Genomic DNA, 19,458 nt, shown 5'->3' with positions numbered 1-19,458 from the left:
GGTTATTGAAAAACATACACGCTAGATGCAAATGAAAAAATCTCAGTGTTTTCCTTCCAGTCTAGGAAAAACCAGTTCCTCTCACTGTCTCTCTCTCCCCTGAGTCTCGTTTACACTCTCACAGAACACTTCATTCCAACACTGCTGGTCATCAAGCGTGGTGTTAGGGGATGTCCCCAGATAACGAGTCTTAGACACCAGCTGGGTGTCCTAGGAGTCAACTCAATTCTGACCCTGTCTACCCAGAGCTGGCATCAGATGCCACAGGTACGGGCTCAGTCTCACAAGATCACCCCCACTCTCACTTCAGATACCAGTCTCAACCTCTGTGCTTCTGACCAACAGGCTATACACAGGAGGTTCCTACAACCTCCTCCTCAGGACTGACTATTTGCTAGAGAAGCTCACAGAACTCAGGGAAACACAAACACCGGTTTATTAAAGGGCATGATAAAGGATACAGATGAACACACAGATGAAGAGATACCCAGGGCCGAGCTTGGGAGGGTCCTTAGTGCAGGGGCTTCTCCAGAGGAGTCTCCATGGAGTTGGGGTGCATCACCCTTCTGGTGTGGATGTATTCCCCAACATGAAAGCTCTTTGAACCCCCTACATCAGATTACTATTAGGATTTTACAGGCTTTCTCATGTAGGCATGATCAATTATTATTAACAACTCCATTTCTAGTCCCTCTCCTAGCTCTGGAGGATGGGGAGGGCAGGGATGCAAATCTCAAGCTTCTAATCATGGGCTGGTCCTTCTGCTCCCACCCAGGAGTCCACCCAGAGTCACCTCATGAAGTCACAGACTTAAGAGGGAAGCCTCTTTGGGGCAGATGGAGCTGCTGAGGGAGCAGGAATAGACAGATGTCTCAGATGGAAGTGAGGTCTGGGTTTGGGGATTTGGTGTATGGTGGCGAAGGCCATGGTCATGGATTAGGATCAAGAAAGGCATACCATTCCAATTCTACTCTGCCCCCAGAAAACAATGTATTTTTAAAAGTAAACCTTTAATTAAAGAGTAATATATAGTTATAAAGGTATAAAATTTTAAGCATACATTTGAACAAATTTTCAAAAGTGAGCACAGCCATTTAACTACCACCCCAGATCAAGAAGTACAACATTACCAGTATTTCTGCAATGCATAAACCATCAAAGGCATTTACCGCCAATATAGTATTGGTGACTTAGAGACCTGGAATCTTCACCTGTAACAATAAGCTCTCTTTAAATAGAACTCACCATGAAGAAGAACCACAGACATGATCTGAATGTCTAGCTAAGAGACCCAGTTCAAATGCTCAACTTTTTCCACTGTTATTTTGATTTTCTCAAAAAATGAATCAAAAAGTAAATTCCTCCAGACTGACCTCAAAACAGATGGATTCCTTAAGGAATGAACATGAGACTAAAACAGAGCCAAATGTTTCTACAAGAAAGACCCTGCAAAGCCCACTGCAGTCATGTGGCAAAGGTCCAACAACAGGCAGTGTCCAGCACAGATGGCAGGACCTGGGGTCACATCTGCACCCACCATTGCTGGCAAAGCAAATGGCTACACAGGAGCTGCTACAGATGGAAAGACTCAGGGACAGGCAGGTGTGCCAGTGCCAGGTGTGGGTGGCAGGAGCCAGCGACTAAACCTCATTGTGAGGCTCCCCTACTCACAGCATAGTGCCAGGCAGCACTGCTCACACAGAACAGCCACACAAGAAGGGCTGAAGGCTCAGTGAATGCCAAAGTGGCAATACCCCCAGAAGGCAGTGCCCACCTAAGTCTGGGAAAACGAAATTGCGTTCAGAAATCAATGTTCTCCAAAGTGATCACTCAAGTGTTCCCTTCTGAAGTCCTAACAGAAGTGTTATCAATGCTCAGGACTAGGCTGCCTAATGGGAAATGCCCCCACGGGGGCTTTTGACACATAAACCTATTCAGCCTCACATGTTCATAATCATTTGTGTAAAGAAGAAAAAACCTCCAAGCACTAATTAGAAAGATGAAGCTGTTGTATTTTCCTCCTGATCACCTTATCTTCTTTATTCAGTTCTTGAAGACTCAGCTATTAAAAGAAATTAAGTAATTCATCAAGACCATTTCAATTACCTGCTGCTGATAACATCAGATTACAATTAGCATCTACAAATGAACCAAGTGCCAACTGCCAAGCTGAAACATAAGCTAATTTACTGCTAGACTCTGCCTGCTGGAGACAGAACCCTGGGACCTGGCAGCAAGCATCCACTTCATTATTCCAACAGTTTTGCAGCCTCTGCTGCAACCCTCCAAAGTGCTGTGCTGACCAAGATTTACTGCCCCGTCCGCCGCCGCTCACATGTTTACAGACGCGCTGTATCTGTAAGCAAATCACAGCTCCCTTTAAATGGCAATGTCTAGACCAGCAGGGTGACAAATCTTGACCTAAAGGAGAGAATAAATATTATTAATATTTATTAGGTACTGATAGGTGTGGGGCGCAGCACAGGATGTGCGTGTCACCACCGTAATGAGGGCCTGAATCATTTTCTGTGAGTCCTCTGGTGCTTGATCAGAAAAATCTCCTGCTCTGGTTGACGCTCTCCATTTTTCATTTCTCCTTTCAAACAGGGAAAGCACTTTCTTGTTACTTTCTTTTAGATGTCTAGAAAAAGCTGTTTCAGGCTCTGGGACACATTTTTCCCCTTTTCATGACCTGAACAGGAACTGCTTTGAAAGGAAAGCAGAGGTGTGTGGTTTGGCTTCCTATACTGGACTTTGACAATCTGTGTAGTCTCGTCTATGAGTCTCAAGTAAGAACTAATGGTTCAGTTAAGTGCATGGGGTTCAGAGGAGGCTGTGGGCTGTCGCAGAAGACAGCAGGTAAACCTGCGTTTGGATCTTGCCTCTGCTGCTTATAAACCGTACGATTCTGGGCCGGTACCTTTACTTCTATGCCTGCCCCAGGGCTCTGTAGTGAAGACGACATGAAATAACACGTGCAAAGTATCAGAAAACAGATCCTCTAGGGAAAGAGAAGGGCCTGTTCCACCCTGATGGTGCCTGTCCTTCTCTGGGAGCATTGGCTGTCATGTACCCAGGCACAAGCTGGGACCACCACTCAAGGTGGCCTAGAGCCCTCCAGTGGTGCTGCTTCTCTCATCCTCCTCTATGTGGAGGGTGGGGTGCAAAAGCAGCACCTTTGGCTTTTAGCCCTAGGCTAAGTAACCTCAGCAAGGCTCCCTCTGGAATCCACCCACCATTCTAGGGGGAATGCTCCCTCATGGAAGGATCAGTGGACTGGAATCAGAGACTGGAAGTCTAGACTCAACTCTGTCTCTTACTCTACAACCTTTGGTGAATTACAGACATTTATTAATCTCTGGAACTTCATCAGTGAAAAGGAATAATAATAAGTTACCTCATAGTATACCTCATAAATACCAATCTACTTCATAAAACACAAATGTTATGGAATTACATTGCTGTAGCAAGAACGTCTTTGTGAGGTCCTATGGACCCTTCAGTATCTTAAGTGGCTATTTTGAAGGAGTCTCATAAATCTTACTGTGGATTTTCAAAGATAAATACCCAATGAGTGTAAATTAATTACTATCTACAATTACTAACATTTTACTTGTAAAGCTAGACCTCTCTCTGCCTAAAGAAAACCTAACACATAAAAATTGAAATATGAAAAACAGGTAAAAGAGAGTGACGGCCTTATGACAGAATTTTTTTTCTCTTACGAAAGAAACGTATTACAAGATTTTTCAGGATATTGTGTTTTACATGTGTTCACAGTAATTATTTAATTCATAAAATGTAATCAGGAATATGATATAATTAAGGTACAATGTGTGTTTGTTATGTATACAACATGTAATACTGTTTCATCTTTCTTTGGGAATTTAGAATTTTTTGATTCAAATTGTCCGAGTTTGTAAACATAATTTTTATAAAAGTTATTCAGATGATATTTCTTAAATCCTAGAATTAGCACAGCTGAGAGTCCCGCCTCTGGTGACTATTATTTTGCTGTACTGAGCTATTTCAAATCCTGAAAGATGATGCTGTAAAAGTGCTGCACTTGATATGCCAGCAAATTTGGAAAACTCAGCAGTGGCCACAGGACTGGAAAAGGTCAGTTCGTTCCAATCCCAAAGAAAGGCAACGCCAAAGAATGCTCGAACTACCGCACAATTGCACTCATCTCACATGCTAGTAAAGTAATGCTCAAAATTCTCCAAGCCAGGCTTCAGCAATACGTGAACCGTGAACTTCCAGATGTTCAAGCTGGTTTTAGAAAAGGCAGAGGAACCAGAGATCAAATTGCCAACATCTGCTGGATCATCGAAAAAGCAAGAGAGTTCCAGAAAAACATCTATTTCTGCTTTATTGACTATGCCAAAGCCTTTGACTGTGTGGATCACAATAAACTGTGGAAAATTCTGAAAGAGATGGGAATACCAGACCATCTGACCTGTCTCTTGAGAAACCTGTATGCAGGTCAGGAAGCAACAGTTAGAACTGGACATGGCACAACAGACTGGTTCCAAATAGGAAAGGGAGTACGTCAAGGCTGTATATTGTCACCCTGCTTATTTAACTTCTATGCAGAGTACATCATGAGAAACGCTGGGCTGGAAGAAACACAAGCTGGAATCAAGATTGCCGGGAGAAATATCAATAACCTCAGATATGGAGATGACACCACCCTTATGGCAGAAAGTGAAGAAGAACTAAAGAGCCTCTTGATGAAAGTGAAAGAGGAGAGTGAAAAAGTTGGCTTAAAGCTCAACGTTCAGAAAACTAAGATCACGGCATCTGGTCCCATCACTTCGCAGGAAATAGATGGGGAAACAGTGGAAACAGTGTCAGACTTTATTTTTTTGGGCTCCAAAATCACTGCAGATGGTGACTGCAGCCATGAAATTAAAAGACGCTTACTCCTTGGAAGGAAGGTTATGGCCAACTTAGATAGCATATTTAAAAGCAGAGACATTACTTTGCCAACAAAAGTCCGTCTAGTCAAGGCTATGGTTTTTCCAGTGGTCATGTATGGATGTGAGAGTTGGATGGTGAAGAAAGCTGAGTGCCAAAGAATTGATGCTTTTGAACTGTGGTGTTGGAGAAGACTCTTGAGAGTCCCTTGGACTGCAAGGAGACCCAATCAGTCCATCCTAAAGGAGATCAATCCTGGGTGTTCATTGGAAGGACTGATGTTGAAGCTGAAACTCCAGTACTCTGGCTACCTCATGCGAAGGGTTGACTCATTGGAAAAGACCCTAATGCTGGGTAGGATTGGGGGCAGGAGGAGAAGGGGACGACAGAGGATGAGATGGTTGGATGGCATCACTGACTCGATGGACATGGGTTTGGGTAGACTCCGGGAGTTGGTGATGGACAGAGAGGCCTGGCGTGCTGCGGTTCATGGGGTCGCAAAGAGTCAGACATGACTGAGCAACAGAACTGAACTGAATGTATACCCAACAGGATAGCTACCAAACTTTTACCTCAACACATGACTCCCATGTTGGTTTGAAAACATGGGGAAAAAAGAAGTCAAACATCATTTTATGAGATCTTAGTGAGTCTTTTACGCTACAAGTCTCTTGAAACTAAATAGATAAAGAAATTTTTAAATCTACCTGGGCTGTGATTTTCTCATATGTAAAATTAATTAATACTCTTGACCTCATAGGTTTGTGGAGATGATTAATATGAAAATGAATATAAATATGTGACAGAGCAGATCTCAATATAAACTTGGTAAATGAAAACTCATAAGCTCTATGGGGACAGGAACTATGTCAGCTTTATTCATAAAAGATAGCACAGTGCCTGTCACATAACTAATGTTCAATATATATTTGTTGTGCAAAAGAATAAATGATTAAGTGAGCCAATGAATTAATGAACATTAGTCCCACACTGCTATATTTAAAACAGATAACCAACAAGGTCCTACTGTATAGCACAAGGAACTCTGCTCAATGTTTTGTAATAACCTAAGTGGGAAAAGAACTTGAAAAAGAATAGGTGCATGTACTTATATAACTGAATCATTCTGCTGTACACCTGAAACTAACACATTGTTAATCAACTATATTCCAATATAAAATTAAATAATTAAAAAAAAAAACAAGTCCTATTTCCCTTTCTTTCCCAAATAAACTACTTTCCAGATATCTAACATATTTTTGACTCAAAAGGTACAGATATTTTAAAATTTTAAATTATTTTCCATAGATAATTAGATATTTCACCCTAGGCCCTGTTGAAAAATACTTTTCATTTCTCATGTCTGACCCAATACTAGAAACAGAACCAGCTCTGACACTGTTGTGCATGGGAAGTGGCTTCTGAAATATGTTCACTTTTGTATGTATTTCAGGGCATAGTAGGAAGCGAAGTGGTCATTTTCATCCAGAAAGAGAAAGAAAGAAAAAGAAAAAAGGAAGGAAGGAAGGGAGGAGCCATCTTTCTAATGAGCTCCCTTGCACTTCCCTAACTGCAGCTTATCTCAAAGTAAAATGAGAAGCATTGCTGCCTGCCTCCCCCACGAGTGAGGAGATCTGGGATGATCAGAGAAAGAGGACTCGAACTGAGTCTTGACTCAAGTGACATACTTTGCAGCCTAACAGATTTGACTCCCAACTACCAAAATAAGAACCATAAAGGTTACCAAAAAACCAGAGGCTACAGAAATACGATCACGCAACTACCATTGTTTTGAGCATAAAAAAGACAAGATGAACATTTTTTCAGGCAAAATTTACATTAGCATTATTTTCACAATTAAGACACACTTAGAAAACATCTAAGCGATTCTTTGTTCTCCATAAGAAACCTAAAGAGTCTAAATCATTTCTGTTTGCTTTATTTTAAATCAACTACAAGGTGGATGGTACATATTGGTACATGCTGGCCACCGAAGGGCAAAGATTTCTCATCATCTCCACCTTCTCTTGTTCTCCACCTCCGTAAGTTCTATCGGCTTCCCCCTCAGACGTGCACAGAAAGCCTCTAAGGTCAAAAAACCTTCTTAGTGACTCAAATCTCATTCTCCTTGGCTTCTCTGATACAAGTGATATGCCTTCCACATGCTGAGGTTCTCCTCCCCCTGAACTCTACCTGGATCACATCCACCCTCTGTGATCCTGACTTAGGCTCCCTGACTGGCTTTCCTCTCTTACCTTATAGGTGTCATTAGGATGATACCATCTTAATATTTGTTTCTAGTTCTATTGGAGAAGGCAATGGCACCCCACTCCAGTACTCTTGCCTGGAAAATCCCATGGATGGAGGAGCCTGGTAGGCTGCAGTCCATGGGGTCGCTAAGAGTCGGACACGACTGAGCGACTTCACTTTCACGCACTGGAGAAGGAAATGGCAACCCACTCCAGTGTTCTTGCCTGGAGAATCCCAGGGACGGAGGAGCCTGGTGGGCTGCCATCTATGGGGTCGCACAGAGTCGGACACAACTGAAGCGACTTAGCAGCAGCAGCTAGTTCTATTTGTTCATGTTACATTGAGAGAAACACATACTGGGCATGTCCAAAACAAACATACCATGTTTGATAAGGACAGGTTATGGCAAGTTCCTCCTCTCAGCTTTCCTGTTTCTTTCCAAAGGCACCACTATTCTTCCAGTCACCAAGGAACAACATCTTGGCATGAGCTTTGACTCATTCAATCTAATCATATAAACACTTACTGAGTTCTCATTATGTCTAAGCAGTTATACTCAGAGATACAGAGACCATGGAGTTGAATGCTGTTCGTTCACACATCTATCGCATTTTAATCCTGTGGAGGTAACTATACAAGTACACAAAAAACCATATTTAATGATTGAATAGAAACAGAATAAGAGAAATTTTAAAAGTAGACTCAGGACTCAGACAAGGTAAATAACTTTTCTTGTTATCAAGACAGGGCTTCAAGAAGTGAAAGGTGTCTGGGATAACACTAAAAAGATGGGCAAACTTTAGACAAGCAAGATAGAGACACAGAAGTTCTTCTAAATGGAAAAAATAGCTTGAGAAAATGCATTAAAGCAAGAAAGGACAGCCAGGGGGGCTTGATTAGAGAAGATGGAAAAGCAGTTTTAGGTAAAGAGTATGGACAGAGGAGTGACAGAATTTAAAAATGGAAACCATGATAGGCCCCCTTCTGAGGTAGAGTTTAGGAAGGTCGGTCTACTCTTGACACGTGGGATGGAGGAAACGTGGGAGGGAGGGGATGGTAGTGAGGAAAACCCAACTAGTTGGTTGTTGCAACAGACTGGGCAACTAGAAGAAGAAAAACAGAAAGCTTTAGTGAGAGTATTTATTTGACAACTGCTAGATTGAGTGTCAACTGAAAAAAAGGGGGTGGGGTGGGGTAAGAAATCAATGATGACTTTGACTAAGATGACTAAGTCAGGACGGTATAACCAAGCTGAATGACAAACCCCTCCCTCCCTAATGTCTGCATTCTAATCCCAGGAAGCTGTGGATGTTACTTTATATGACAAAGGGGATTTTGGAGGTATGATTAAGTTGTGGATCTTGAAAAGAATATTCTGGATTACTCAAGTGGGCTTGATGTAAACACAATAGCCTCTTTTAAAGAGGGATACAAGAGGAGTTGGGTGGGAAGAGAAGGTAATATGATGACTCAGAGGCAGAGACTGGAGTGGCACACCCTGGAACTGGAGGAAGAGGCCACCAGCCAACAAACACAGGCAGCCACCAGAAGCTGATTCTTCCCTAGAGCCAAGAAACCGGGCTTGCTGACGTTGACCTAAGCCTGGTGAAATGAATTTCAGACTCCCAATCTCCAGAACTGTTAAGAGAAACCATTTGTGTTGTCTGAAACCACTAAGTTTGTGGCAATGTGTTACAACAGCAATAGAAAATTAATAGAGATGACTAGAAGAATGAGGCTGTAATCAACAGAATAAAAAAGCTAGGAGAAGAGTTAATTTAGGAAAAAGATATTTCCCATTTGGACTCACAAACTTAGTCAGATCAGCATGAAAATCAGATGAAGCACCCACTAGCCAGCTGAAAATGTGAAAACAATCTCAGGCAGCAGGTCAGACCTGGTGAACACAAGTTTAGAAACAATGTACGCTGAAGCAGCAGCTGAAGGCACCATGGTATAAACGATAAAGAGCGAGACACAAAGAAAGAAGGGGAAAGAATCAAGGAACGAAATACAAGAACTCCCACATTTAACACCTGGCTATACAATGGAAAAGGGCCATTAAAAATAAAGTAGGGAACCTGAATAATGACACAGAGGGAAGCCCAAGAGGGAAAGTGGGCTAAAAAAAGGTGGCAGAAAAGGATATACATTACGATCCAAGTTTTTAAAAAAGGAACAATCTGTACACACATGTGTATATTTACGTATATGATTGTACTACCATGTGTTTACGTGCATAATAAAAAGGTCTGGAAAGAGTCTAACCAAACTGCTAATAGTAGTTAACTCTGAAGAGTGGGACAGAAGAAAGAATGTAAGGGGGTGCACCTCCTTTTTCTACTTTATACCCTTTCATAGCATAAGAATTTTTAACAAAAGTAAGTATCACTTTTGTAACTTTTAAAATTGCCTCCCCCCCCCCCTTAAAGAAAAGCCAATGAAGATGGTACAGAAAGAGCAGCCAAGAAGAAAATCAGGACAGTGGTGCTTCCCAGAAACTGGAGGAGGAGAGAATTTTAAGAAAGAGTAAAGCCTGCCAAATGTTGTGTACTGATTAGGGAAATTTAGAGGTGAGATCAAGAGATCTCTCAACTGAGCCATCAGGAAATCACTGTTGATCTTTTTCAGGGTACAAAAGGTACATATCAAATTGTAGTGGGTTAGGAGTCTGGCAGGCTACATCCATGGAGTTGCAAGAGTTGGACATGACTTTAGTGGCTAAACCACCAAAAATGAGTCCATCCTAAAGGAAATCAACCCTGAATATTCACTGGAAGGACTGATGCTAAAGCTGCAGCTCCAATACTTTGGCCACCTGATGGGAGGAGCCAACTCACTGGAAAAGACCCTGATGCCGGGAAAAATTGAGGGCAGGAGGAGAAGGGGATGACAGAGGATAAGATGGTTAGATGGCATCACTGACTCAATGGATTTAAGTTTCAGCAAACTCCGGGAGAAGGGACATGGAAGTCTAGTGTGCTGCAGTCCATGGGGTCACTAAGAGTCGGACGTGACTGAGCGACTGAACAATAAAACAGATAGGAGGAGTTCCACTTCCAGTAATGGAGGAGCAGCTCCTCTCAGACACACCCACCTACAGATCGCAGTCAGAGTCTGACAGGGGGCAGGAGGGTTGGTGTGGAAGGGGCAGGGAGCCGGTAAGGAGGGGGAAGGGGAAGGAACTTACCTAAAAACATTGCAGTGCAACCAAAAGCAATGAGAAACTGTTAGCAAGGTTGGAGTTGACTCTTCGCAGAAGGGAATGGCATTAGGTCAGTTTCCCATTTTTGAAATGCCAGAGGGCAGGGCATTTTGTGGTGGCAGGGACCAGAGGGCAAACCCTATCAGAGCTATGCGGTGAGGCTAAAACTCAAGTATATATACACCATCTTTCTGGTTTGAAAACACAAAAGCAAAATCCCAGAGAGAGTCACAGTGGGGAGCATTGAAATCTGAGTATAAATTCTACAGAAATCTCTGTTTAACTCATGAAATACGCATGTGTGTGTGTGTTACTCAGTCATGTCCGACTCTTTGTGACCTCTATGGACTGGGGACCGCCAGACTTCTCTGTCCATGGAATTCTCCAGGCAAGAATACTAGTGTGTTGCCATTCCCTTCTCAGGGGATCTTCCCAGGCCAGGGATCAAACCCGGGTCTCCTGCATTGCAGGTAGATTCTTCACTGTCTGAGCCACCTGGGATCTAAGCAGCTCTGTTAAATCTGAAAGGCCTGAATAGAGATTTTAGCTGCCTGAAATCACAGGGAAGACAAAATCTGGAGTTTGAATTAAGTTAACTGGTAAAACAACAACAAAAGTCAATACTGTTAAGAAAACCATATCAGAATCCAGAGTCTTTCTAAAGTATCACTGACAATGTTGGATATAATTCCATATCAAAAAGTACATTAAAATGTGACTAACAACTCGAAACAAAAGGCAATCAATGCACAACTCTGTGACTACATTACAAACCACTGAATCACACACTTAATTAAGGGATAAATAGTATGCTACGTGAATTATACCTCAATCAAGCTATTAAAAAATAATGACAACAACAGGCAATCGAGAGGGTGTAACTCTGAGATGACCCACATGGAACTAGAAGACAAGATTTTATAACTTTTCTAATACCTAGGGCCGCCTACAAGAAGGAAAATATACATGTAATGAATAAACACATAAATCTTAGTAAAACTGAAATGTTAATTACATGAACCAAATGGAAATTCTAGAGCTAAAAAATGTTATATCTAAATTTTAATATGCACTTATGCAGTAAAGAATTAACCTTGCCCAGAGAGGTCCAGCCTTTACCCTTGGCTCTCAGAGGTACTCTATAAGCCCTTAGACTGCCCAGTCTAAGAATCTTTGTTTACCTGAGGGCACTGGCCATGCCAGACAGTGGATGCTAACAATATATAACCATCAGCCACCTTGACCAAAACAGCACCTGCAGAGACACCCATTGCAATACTACAAAGTATGTTCTCTAACTGCAATGGAATTAAACTAGAATTTGATAACAATAAAGTATCTAGGAAAATCCCAAATATTTTAAGTTAAACAGCATTTCTGAACAACACAGGGTTTAAAGGGAAGTCACAAAATATCTTGGAAAATAATTTAAACCCAATGAAAGCAAAAACATCAAGAATTATTGGATGCAGCTAAATCAGTGATTAGAGGAAATTTTATATTTTTTAATGCTTGTATTAGAAATAAGAAAGGTCTAAAATCAGTGACCTAAATTTCAACCTTGAGAGGCTAGAAAGAGGACCCAAAGAAAGTGGCAGAAAGAAAATACTAAAAATGAGACCAGAAAAATGAAATTAAAAAATAAGATGAGCAATAGAAAAAAATTAACAACAACAAAAGTTGGTTCTTCAAAAAGATCAAGAAAATTGATAAATCTCTAGTTAGAATAATCTAGAAAAGGGTGAGGGGGCTGTTGTACAGGTACAGAACACAAACTACTAATAACAGAAATGAAACAGAGCATATCCTACCAGCATTAAAAGGAAAATACAGAAGTATTACAAACAACTTTATACCAATAAATCCAACAATTTAGATGAACAAAGTCTTTGGAAAATACAACTAATTAAAACGATAGATTTCTGACACAAGATGAACTGTCCAACAGGCACAGCCTTCTCCACTCCGGGCTACAAGCCCTCCAACCTCTTCTGCATGCCGCTGCTCAGCTTGTCTTCTTTAAACATCTACTCAGTGTTCTCCCTCCGACATTTCAAAATCTTCAGGAGTTCCTGTTCGCCAGCAGTTCCTTGCCTACTTTTCATAATAATCTTATAATCTTCTACCATCCTCTAGCACATTCCTGAAGGCTAATCATGCCACCGCCCCTCAGATAGGCCAACCTATTGTATCAGATTCCTTGTATCACATACCCCTTGCCATCAATGCCATCCCAGTTCTGGCCAAGTCTCAGCTATTCTTCAAGGTTCACCTGGGTGTCATGCCCTCCAAGAAGGCTTCCAGACTATTCCCACTCCTCAGGGATTTCCTTCTGGGAATTTCATGGCAACACAACATCACTAACTCTGCTTTGTAGGGAGTCTGCTGTTGCCCTAGGATTGGTCTTATTTAACCAACTAAATTATAAGTTCTTTGAGGGCAAGGATTTTTTGTTCAAACTTATCTATCACTTGAGGCAATTATTCCAGGATTCAGCACACAGTAATGATTCAATAAATATTTGAAATCTGTTGAATGAATATATAATACCAAGAACTTATTTCTACGGTTTTTATCAGACTCTCCAGGTTCTCATTCTGATCTCATCTTCAGTGTCATCTTCAGGGATTTGTCAGACTTATTCTAACAAACACATGAATGAAACGTACGGTTACAATAAGTGGAGGTATAGGGGAGGAAGAAGCAGTGCTAAAATTATATGAAGAGAAGTAGGGTTTTGCAGGTCACGTAAGAAAAGGGGACTGAGTTTTATACTGCATCGCCACTATCTGCTAAGCACACACGAGTACCAGCAAGTTCACTGTCTCCTCGTCCTCTCCCCACCCTGAGTTCCTGTGGCACAAACCATAGGCTCCAGGCTCAAGGATGACTTCAGCTTATACCTCTGAACACATCTGTTCTCTTGGTTCATTATGTACCCAAATCTGCTTGGGTACAGAGAAAAGCTACCCATATCTTCTAAGAAGTAGCCAGATACTAATACTTATCACCTCTTACCATTCCTTATAAATTCATCCAAATATATAAAGGTCTTAACTGTAACCAAGTATTGGAGTGGCCAAAAAATTCATTCAGGTTTTTCCATAAGATGTTACGGAAAAACCCAAACATTGTGCCCAACCTAATACTATCAAAACACACACTGCAAATTTCCTACTTAAAATTTTTCAAAAAAAAAAAAATTACACATTTACACTAATACTATCAAAATCATTTGTGAATACACATACATTGAGAGGAAAAAATACATTTCCTTTGTGTTAAAGTCACCAAGTAAAGAAATCTCTCTAAACAAAAATCCTCTCAAATTCCCTCCCATTGATGACTTCCTAGCAGCTTCCCTTTCATGTAAATCAAACATAGCTTTATATCCGCATTTCATTCCCCTTCTCTCTAATTAGATAAATCTGCTCGCTCTTCTCTCTAGACAGATTAAAAGGTTGGGGTGTTTTGTTTTTCCAGTATTTCAGCATTCTAATGCTCACAGCGCTGGGATGACAGAAAGGATCCTGTGATTTAGAGCAGGCAGGCTCCAAGGAAATATATCTGAAGGTAAAATATAACACAAGCAATGAGGACTACTGAAAATAAACACACAGATTCCTGTCAAAGATAGCGGGTCACTCCAGCAACTTCCAGTCCATGGCCCTGACCCTGGTCCCGCAAGGAAGCCCGTCCTTACCCAGATTGGAAGACGCTCGCCCCTCTGCAGCCCGGTCCTGGAGATCCTCAGCAATGCCCAGCTGCTGCTCGTGGTACTGTTTAGCCCTCTCCAAATCCTGCATGCACCTGGCAGCGTGGCCCAGGCCAGCGTAGGCCCGCATCTCAATGGCCTTCTCCATCAGCTCCTGCGCCAGCTCCAGCACGTAGTTGTGGTAAGACATGGCCTTGTCAAAGTTCCTCCTGTAGTGATAGGCACTGCCCAGATTGCTATAGGCCCGGGCCTCTTCTCGCTTGTTCCCCAGGTCCTTGGCTATCTTCAGATGTTGCTCATGGCACTGCACAGCATTCTCAAAGTCACCCATGGCAATATACACAGCTCCCATGTTGCCGAGTTCTCGGGCTTCAGAAAGCTCATCTTTGGATTGCTTGGCGAGAAGAACACACTGTTTGTGACTGGCCAATGCATTGGGGTAATCTCCAATGGCTGTGTACACGTGGCCCAGACTGCTCAGGGCTGATGAAGCTGCCTGGAGAGAAAGGAAAAGGCAGAGAAAAGAAAGCACATCAGAAAATGGCTTTGGTTTGTTTCAGCAGATAAAATGTTTGAGAGTTTGCCTGGAACCATCCAATACAATTTCCAGTGGTGTCTCTATCAGAGGTCTGCAGACCTACGCAGAACTGAAAAACAGCACTTCCACTCAGCAAGTCCCTAATAAAAGACAATGGCAATTTAATCAGTAACTTCCAGTACCAAATCTCACAGAAAGAGGTTGTGTGTCATATAACCTTCATCTTAAAGACTTGACATTTTTAATATTGTGATATTATATCTCTGTTAATAGCTATTAACCTCTACAGTTACAAGAAAATGTTGAAGAAAATCAAAATTAATTATTACATGTAATATAACACAGGACATTCATAGGAGAACTCCATGCACGGCTCTTTGCACTCCTGCTGCTGCTGCTGCTGCTGCTGCTAAGTCACTTCAGTCGTGTCCGACTCTGTGCGACCCCATAGACGGCAGCCCACCAGGCTCCACCGTCCCTGGGATTCTCCAGGCAAGAACACTGGAGTGGGCTGCCATTTCCTTCTCCAGTGCATGAAAGGGAAAAGTGAAAGTGAAGTCACTCAGTTGTGTCTGACTCCCAGCAACCCCATGGATTATAGCCCACCAGGTTCCTCCGTCCATGGGATTTTCCAGGCAAGAATACTGGAGTGGGGTGCCATTGCCTTCTCCGTTGCACTCCTGAGCATTTCTCAATTCTTTTCTTCTCCCAAAGCACATGGATACACTAACAGCAAGGGAGATATCAAGAATGATGACTGATAATTCTGTGACCCAGACCCACTGGAGGGTCCTGTCCTCTTATCTTTGCTCCCTCAGTGTGACTTCATCAGCGTTGGCTATGGGGGAGGGCTTAGATTAGATGAGAACCAGAGGAAAATGACAGAGTTACAACTACATCTCTGAACCGGGTGGTCCCTATGGGGCCTCACCCCCCCCCCCCCTTTTGCTCTTCGTGCTCTGCTGTTCTTGTCTCCAGCCTCTTCTGGCCTCAGCCTCTTTGCAGAAAGATGCTATCTTCCTGGTCGCCTCACACTGCTTGCCACTGGAGCAGTTCTCATCTAAAGAAAACAACATGACCTCTTTTTTGTCTTTTTTGTTTTAATGAAAATGAATCTTTGTTGGTATAGTGAACCAAAGGGACACAAATGTAACTAAGGCGATGTTACATGGGTTCTAGAATCTTACTAAGTGCAGACAGTCTTAGATTCTCACCTCTAGTTTCTAACTCCTTTGCAGAGACATAAAAGGAAGTTACATTGCAGTTTCCTGCCCTTCTTTTCATTCAGCAACTTGCCTGTCCTCCCCTCCCTTCTCACCAAACCTACAGCTGGAGCCATGAAGCCCTCTTTCTTTGGGATGCTCCCTCCCTCTACCATGAACATGTGATCCTGGCAGAACAAAGGTAAAACAAACTCTGTCACAAATGGGCAAGCGATCTTCACGAGGGCCCCCAGGCTAGGGAAGGCCATCCCACCTGGAGTGAGGGCACTGCTTTATCAGATGTGTTCCACCTCTGTGTGCTTCAGAACACGTTTACTAATGTTTCATAGTTGTGAGAGATTTGCTACCTTATTTCTTTGCCTCTTAAATAGAGACTTGAGACTGACCATTTTCACAATGCTTGCAAATTGTGTATTTGCCAAAGGTTCCATACAGCTTTAAGCTGCTTTTATCATTTCACAGATGGTCCGACAAAAAGACTGAGAAAAACAGAGAGGAAATAAACATTTAGAAATGTACTTTTTTGTTTTTTTTCTGAGTGGTGGAGAGCAGAAACAATTCCGTGAACATCACAATCCTGTAGCAACATGATTCTGGCAGAAGCAGCAATGATGTCACCCAAGAGCATGCCACTTGGACGTGAACTGGCCTCTGGTTCCTACTTTGGGAACCTCTTTGGGATCAGAGGTTAAGACTTCATGTCAGCACATTGCACACGGGCCTTTCTACTGCTCACAACTCCCCACCCCAAGCCCGATGAGCGTCTATCCTCCTTGCTGCAGGCCCAGGGGCTCCGTCTCTCCTTTTTCCTTCTGTAACTGGCCCTCCCCTCCTTACTCTCAGGGGTCCTTCTGTGCCCAAGTGGGGCTAGAGAGGAGAACACAGTCCACAAACCCTCCCATCTGCAAATCTCTGTTGCTCTCAAAGGAAAACACATGGCTCTTTCACTCTGGAGCTAGTGTAACTTAGAATCAGACACACGTGGTTCAAAACTGTACTGCTGTTTCCAAGTTCTGGGGTCTTTCGAAACTTCACTTTTCTGAGCCTCGGTTTTCCAGACAGATGTTTCTAGGACCCAGCAGTAAGCCAGGAACTGAGTGTTTTCAAACTTAGCCATGAGCCTCTGTCAAAGGTGTAAACCATAAATAATTCACTAGGTAATTCCAAACAGTAGGGCTGGTTGGAGGCAATGAGCCCTTGAACACTGCAGGGAATAGATTTATAAGGCCTGGGGCAGGCACAGCACCCCAGGTGTCACTGTTCTTAGAAACTTCTGGTTTATGACAACTCCAAATGACAGCCCAGGGATCTTCTGCTTCTGGTTCTTCATTTCTGTAAATGCCAGAGAGACACAGGAGCTCATTTGCTCAAGCTCTCCCGAACATAAGGAAAGGGAGTACTGGGGCATTTCCCTTCTGGGGTGTGAGGGAAAGAGGGAAAAATGCCTGCATTAGCTCTTCCCTGGCACCTGCCAGTTGCAAGCAGCACCATCAGGCTGGGACACCTCATGCGGGTGTCCTGGAAACCGGCAGCTCCAGACAGGACAATAGAGTTTGTGAAGCACACATCACAGCCTCCGAAATGAGAAAGGCTGCTTGACTTAGTATAGGAATGGAACAGGATTTAGAGTCAGAGGCCCTGTCTGTGTCACCCTGATAAGTCATTCCACTTCTTCACCTGTTTTTTCTTTATATGTAAACTGTTCTGATAATGACAGCATGTGTACTTCCCAGGGATAGGATGGGATCAGATGAAGCAGTACATGCGAGTGTCCTGAGTAAACTGTGAAGTTCTCTGTAAATGGATCACTGAGGTGTAGATGGATGTTTTACGGCTGCAAGCTGGCAGGGCTGAGCTCTGCTACCAGAGCAGAAGCTAGTAACGGCACTGAAAACATCAGTCATTGTGACCAAACATCTATATTCCTATCAGTTGCCACAGGAAATGAAGGCCAGTGTTTTACAGCTGCTGGGCAAATAACATGTGATGATATTTATCAGCTAAGTGAATTACAAATTAATCACTTGTCTCTGTTCCTGTTCCTTCAGAACAAGCTTAGATCTGAAACAATAGTTTCAGCCTGTTAACAAGACTATGAAGACCCACTATCTAGGGGACTCACAAGCCCCACCTCAAGCAGATGCTGTACTTGCCACTAAGGTTCACACTGCCTTTGTATATTCATCTCGTTGAGACTTCTGTGCTAGAATAGCAGCAGCTGCTTCCCACAGTGGAAACATTTTGGAACATCTGTATTTGAATATCAAAATGCACACAAACAGTTACGCTAACAAACTATCTAGTTGGAATAAGACAACACTTTTCTCTTTTTACAAAAGATAAATTACTCATGTTCTTGTCAAAGCATGATTTCCAGCTGCAGACTTCACACACAGGAGTCATACCCCTTGCTCTGTGACCTGAGTATTTGCAGAAGAACTGCACCTGACGAGTCCTTTCATGGGATATGAAGCTAGAGAAGGAAATTTGCTCAATTTTTTTCAAACCACCTTTAAGGACTTTCAGTTTGGGACATAAAATAGACAAAGTCTAAAACTACCTGGGTCACAAAAAATCGGACATGACTTAGCAACTGAACAACAACAACTACCCCAACTATAACCACATTGATGATACTACTATTAAACATTATTTTGAAGAATTAAACATGCTTTCCTTCAGAGCTAGAATGTTTTCCCCCTTAATGTATGTATTTTCATAAGGGTTATATTTTGTGGGATGATTAAACACACATATAGAGAATATTTGACATAATTGCTGATTAATTGCATATAGTTTTAAGAACAGGGGAAATACTCCCACAACTAGTACCAGAAATACACTTTTTCATCTTCACTGTCCCAATCCACACACACCCTGTATCCCCTGCCAGTTCAGTGCCTATGAACCCAAAGCGTTGGGTTAACCACCTGCAACCCAAGAGGCAGAGGGATGGAGAGGAACAGGGACAGACTCTGGAGTCGGGCACGCATGGGTTCAAAGGAAAACTCTGTAACACTGCACACGTTATGGCACGTCTCTGAGCCTTAGTTTCTTCACATGTAAATGGGAATATTAATATTTCACAGTGCTCTGATAAGTATAACATAAGATAGACCCATTGTAAAGAGCCCTTTTCAGGGCTCGCAGAAGATGCTCAAAATGTTTAGATTTTCATTTATTTACCTACCCTAACCAAGACAACACTCATTTAGTGTCAATCACTCAGTCATATCCGACTCTTTGTGACCCCATGGACTGTAGCCCTCCAGGCTCCTCTGTCCATGGGATTCTCCAGGCAAGAATACTGGAGTGGGTTGCCATTCCCTTCTCCTGGGGATCTTCCCGACACAGGGGTCTCATTTCAAAGATGTGATAGAAGACAGATGACCAGAAAATAGAACATGACATTACGTTACCCAAACTAAAAAGACAACAAAAGAAGCTTACCCCACTGATGGTGGGAAGGGTTATTATCTTTACATGCTAAAGCATATTACTCATAATACTCTTCTGCTAAAGCAGGCATAAGAAAATTCACCCTTTACTCCAGGGCATTTTAGAATCATTGGTATATGCAATACAAAATGTTGGTAAAAGCACTTTA

The 19,458-nt window shown here is 42.4% G+C and overlaps 1 protein-coding gene and 1 long non-coding RNA gene across 6 annotated transcripts in view; one reads left to right on the top strand and one right to left on the bottom strand.

Moving 5' to 3' along the window:
* Positions 1–19,458, bottom strand: part of TTC28 (tetratricopeptide repeat domain 28) — a 581,567-nt gene that overhangs the window by 136,940 nt on the left and 425,169 nt on the right. For 2 of the 5 annotated variants that reach the window (XM_081542775.1, XM_081542776.1), the window contains one exon: positions 14,079–14,586. In XM_081542775.1, the coding sequence (XP_081398901.1) occupies positions 14,079–14,586 (508 nt within the window). Of the gene's footprint in view, positions 1–14,078; positions 14,587–14,957; positions 15,682–15,842; positions 16,006–19,458 lie in introns of those variants that run through there. The other 3 variants (XM_081542779.1, XM_081542780.1, XM_081542778.1) reach the window with 3 other exon arrangements.
* On the top strand, positions 15,808–18,536 carry LOC145526623 (uncharacterized). The gene is made up of 2 exons (XR_014069032.1): positions 15,808–16,032; positions 17,900–18,536. It is a non-coding gene; the product is annotated as an uncharacterized LOC145526623 (long non-coding RNA).

The sequence above is a fragment of the Giraffa tippelskirchi genome, chromosome 11 (genome assembly GCF_054371585.1).
Source record: "Giraffa tippelskirchi isolate mGirTip1 chromosome 11, T2T-mGirTip1v1.2.pri, whole genome shotgun sequence".
Taxonomy (NCBI): Eukaryota; Metazoa; Chordata; class Mammalia; order Artiodactyla; family Giraffidae; genus Giraffa; species Giraffa tippelskirchi.
The sequence above is the reverse complement of the archived record's forward strand: the minus strand, read 5'-3'. Positions and strand labels throughout refer to the sequence as shown.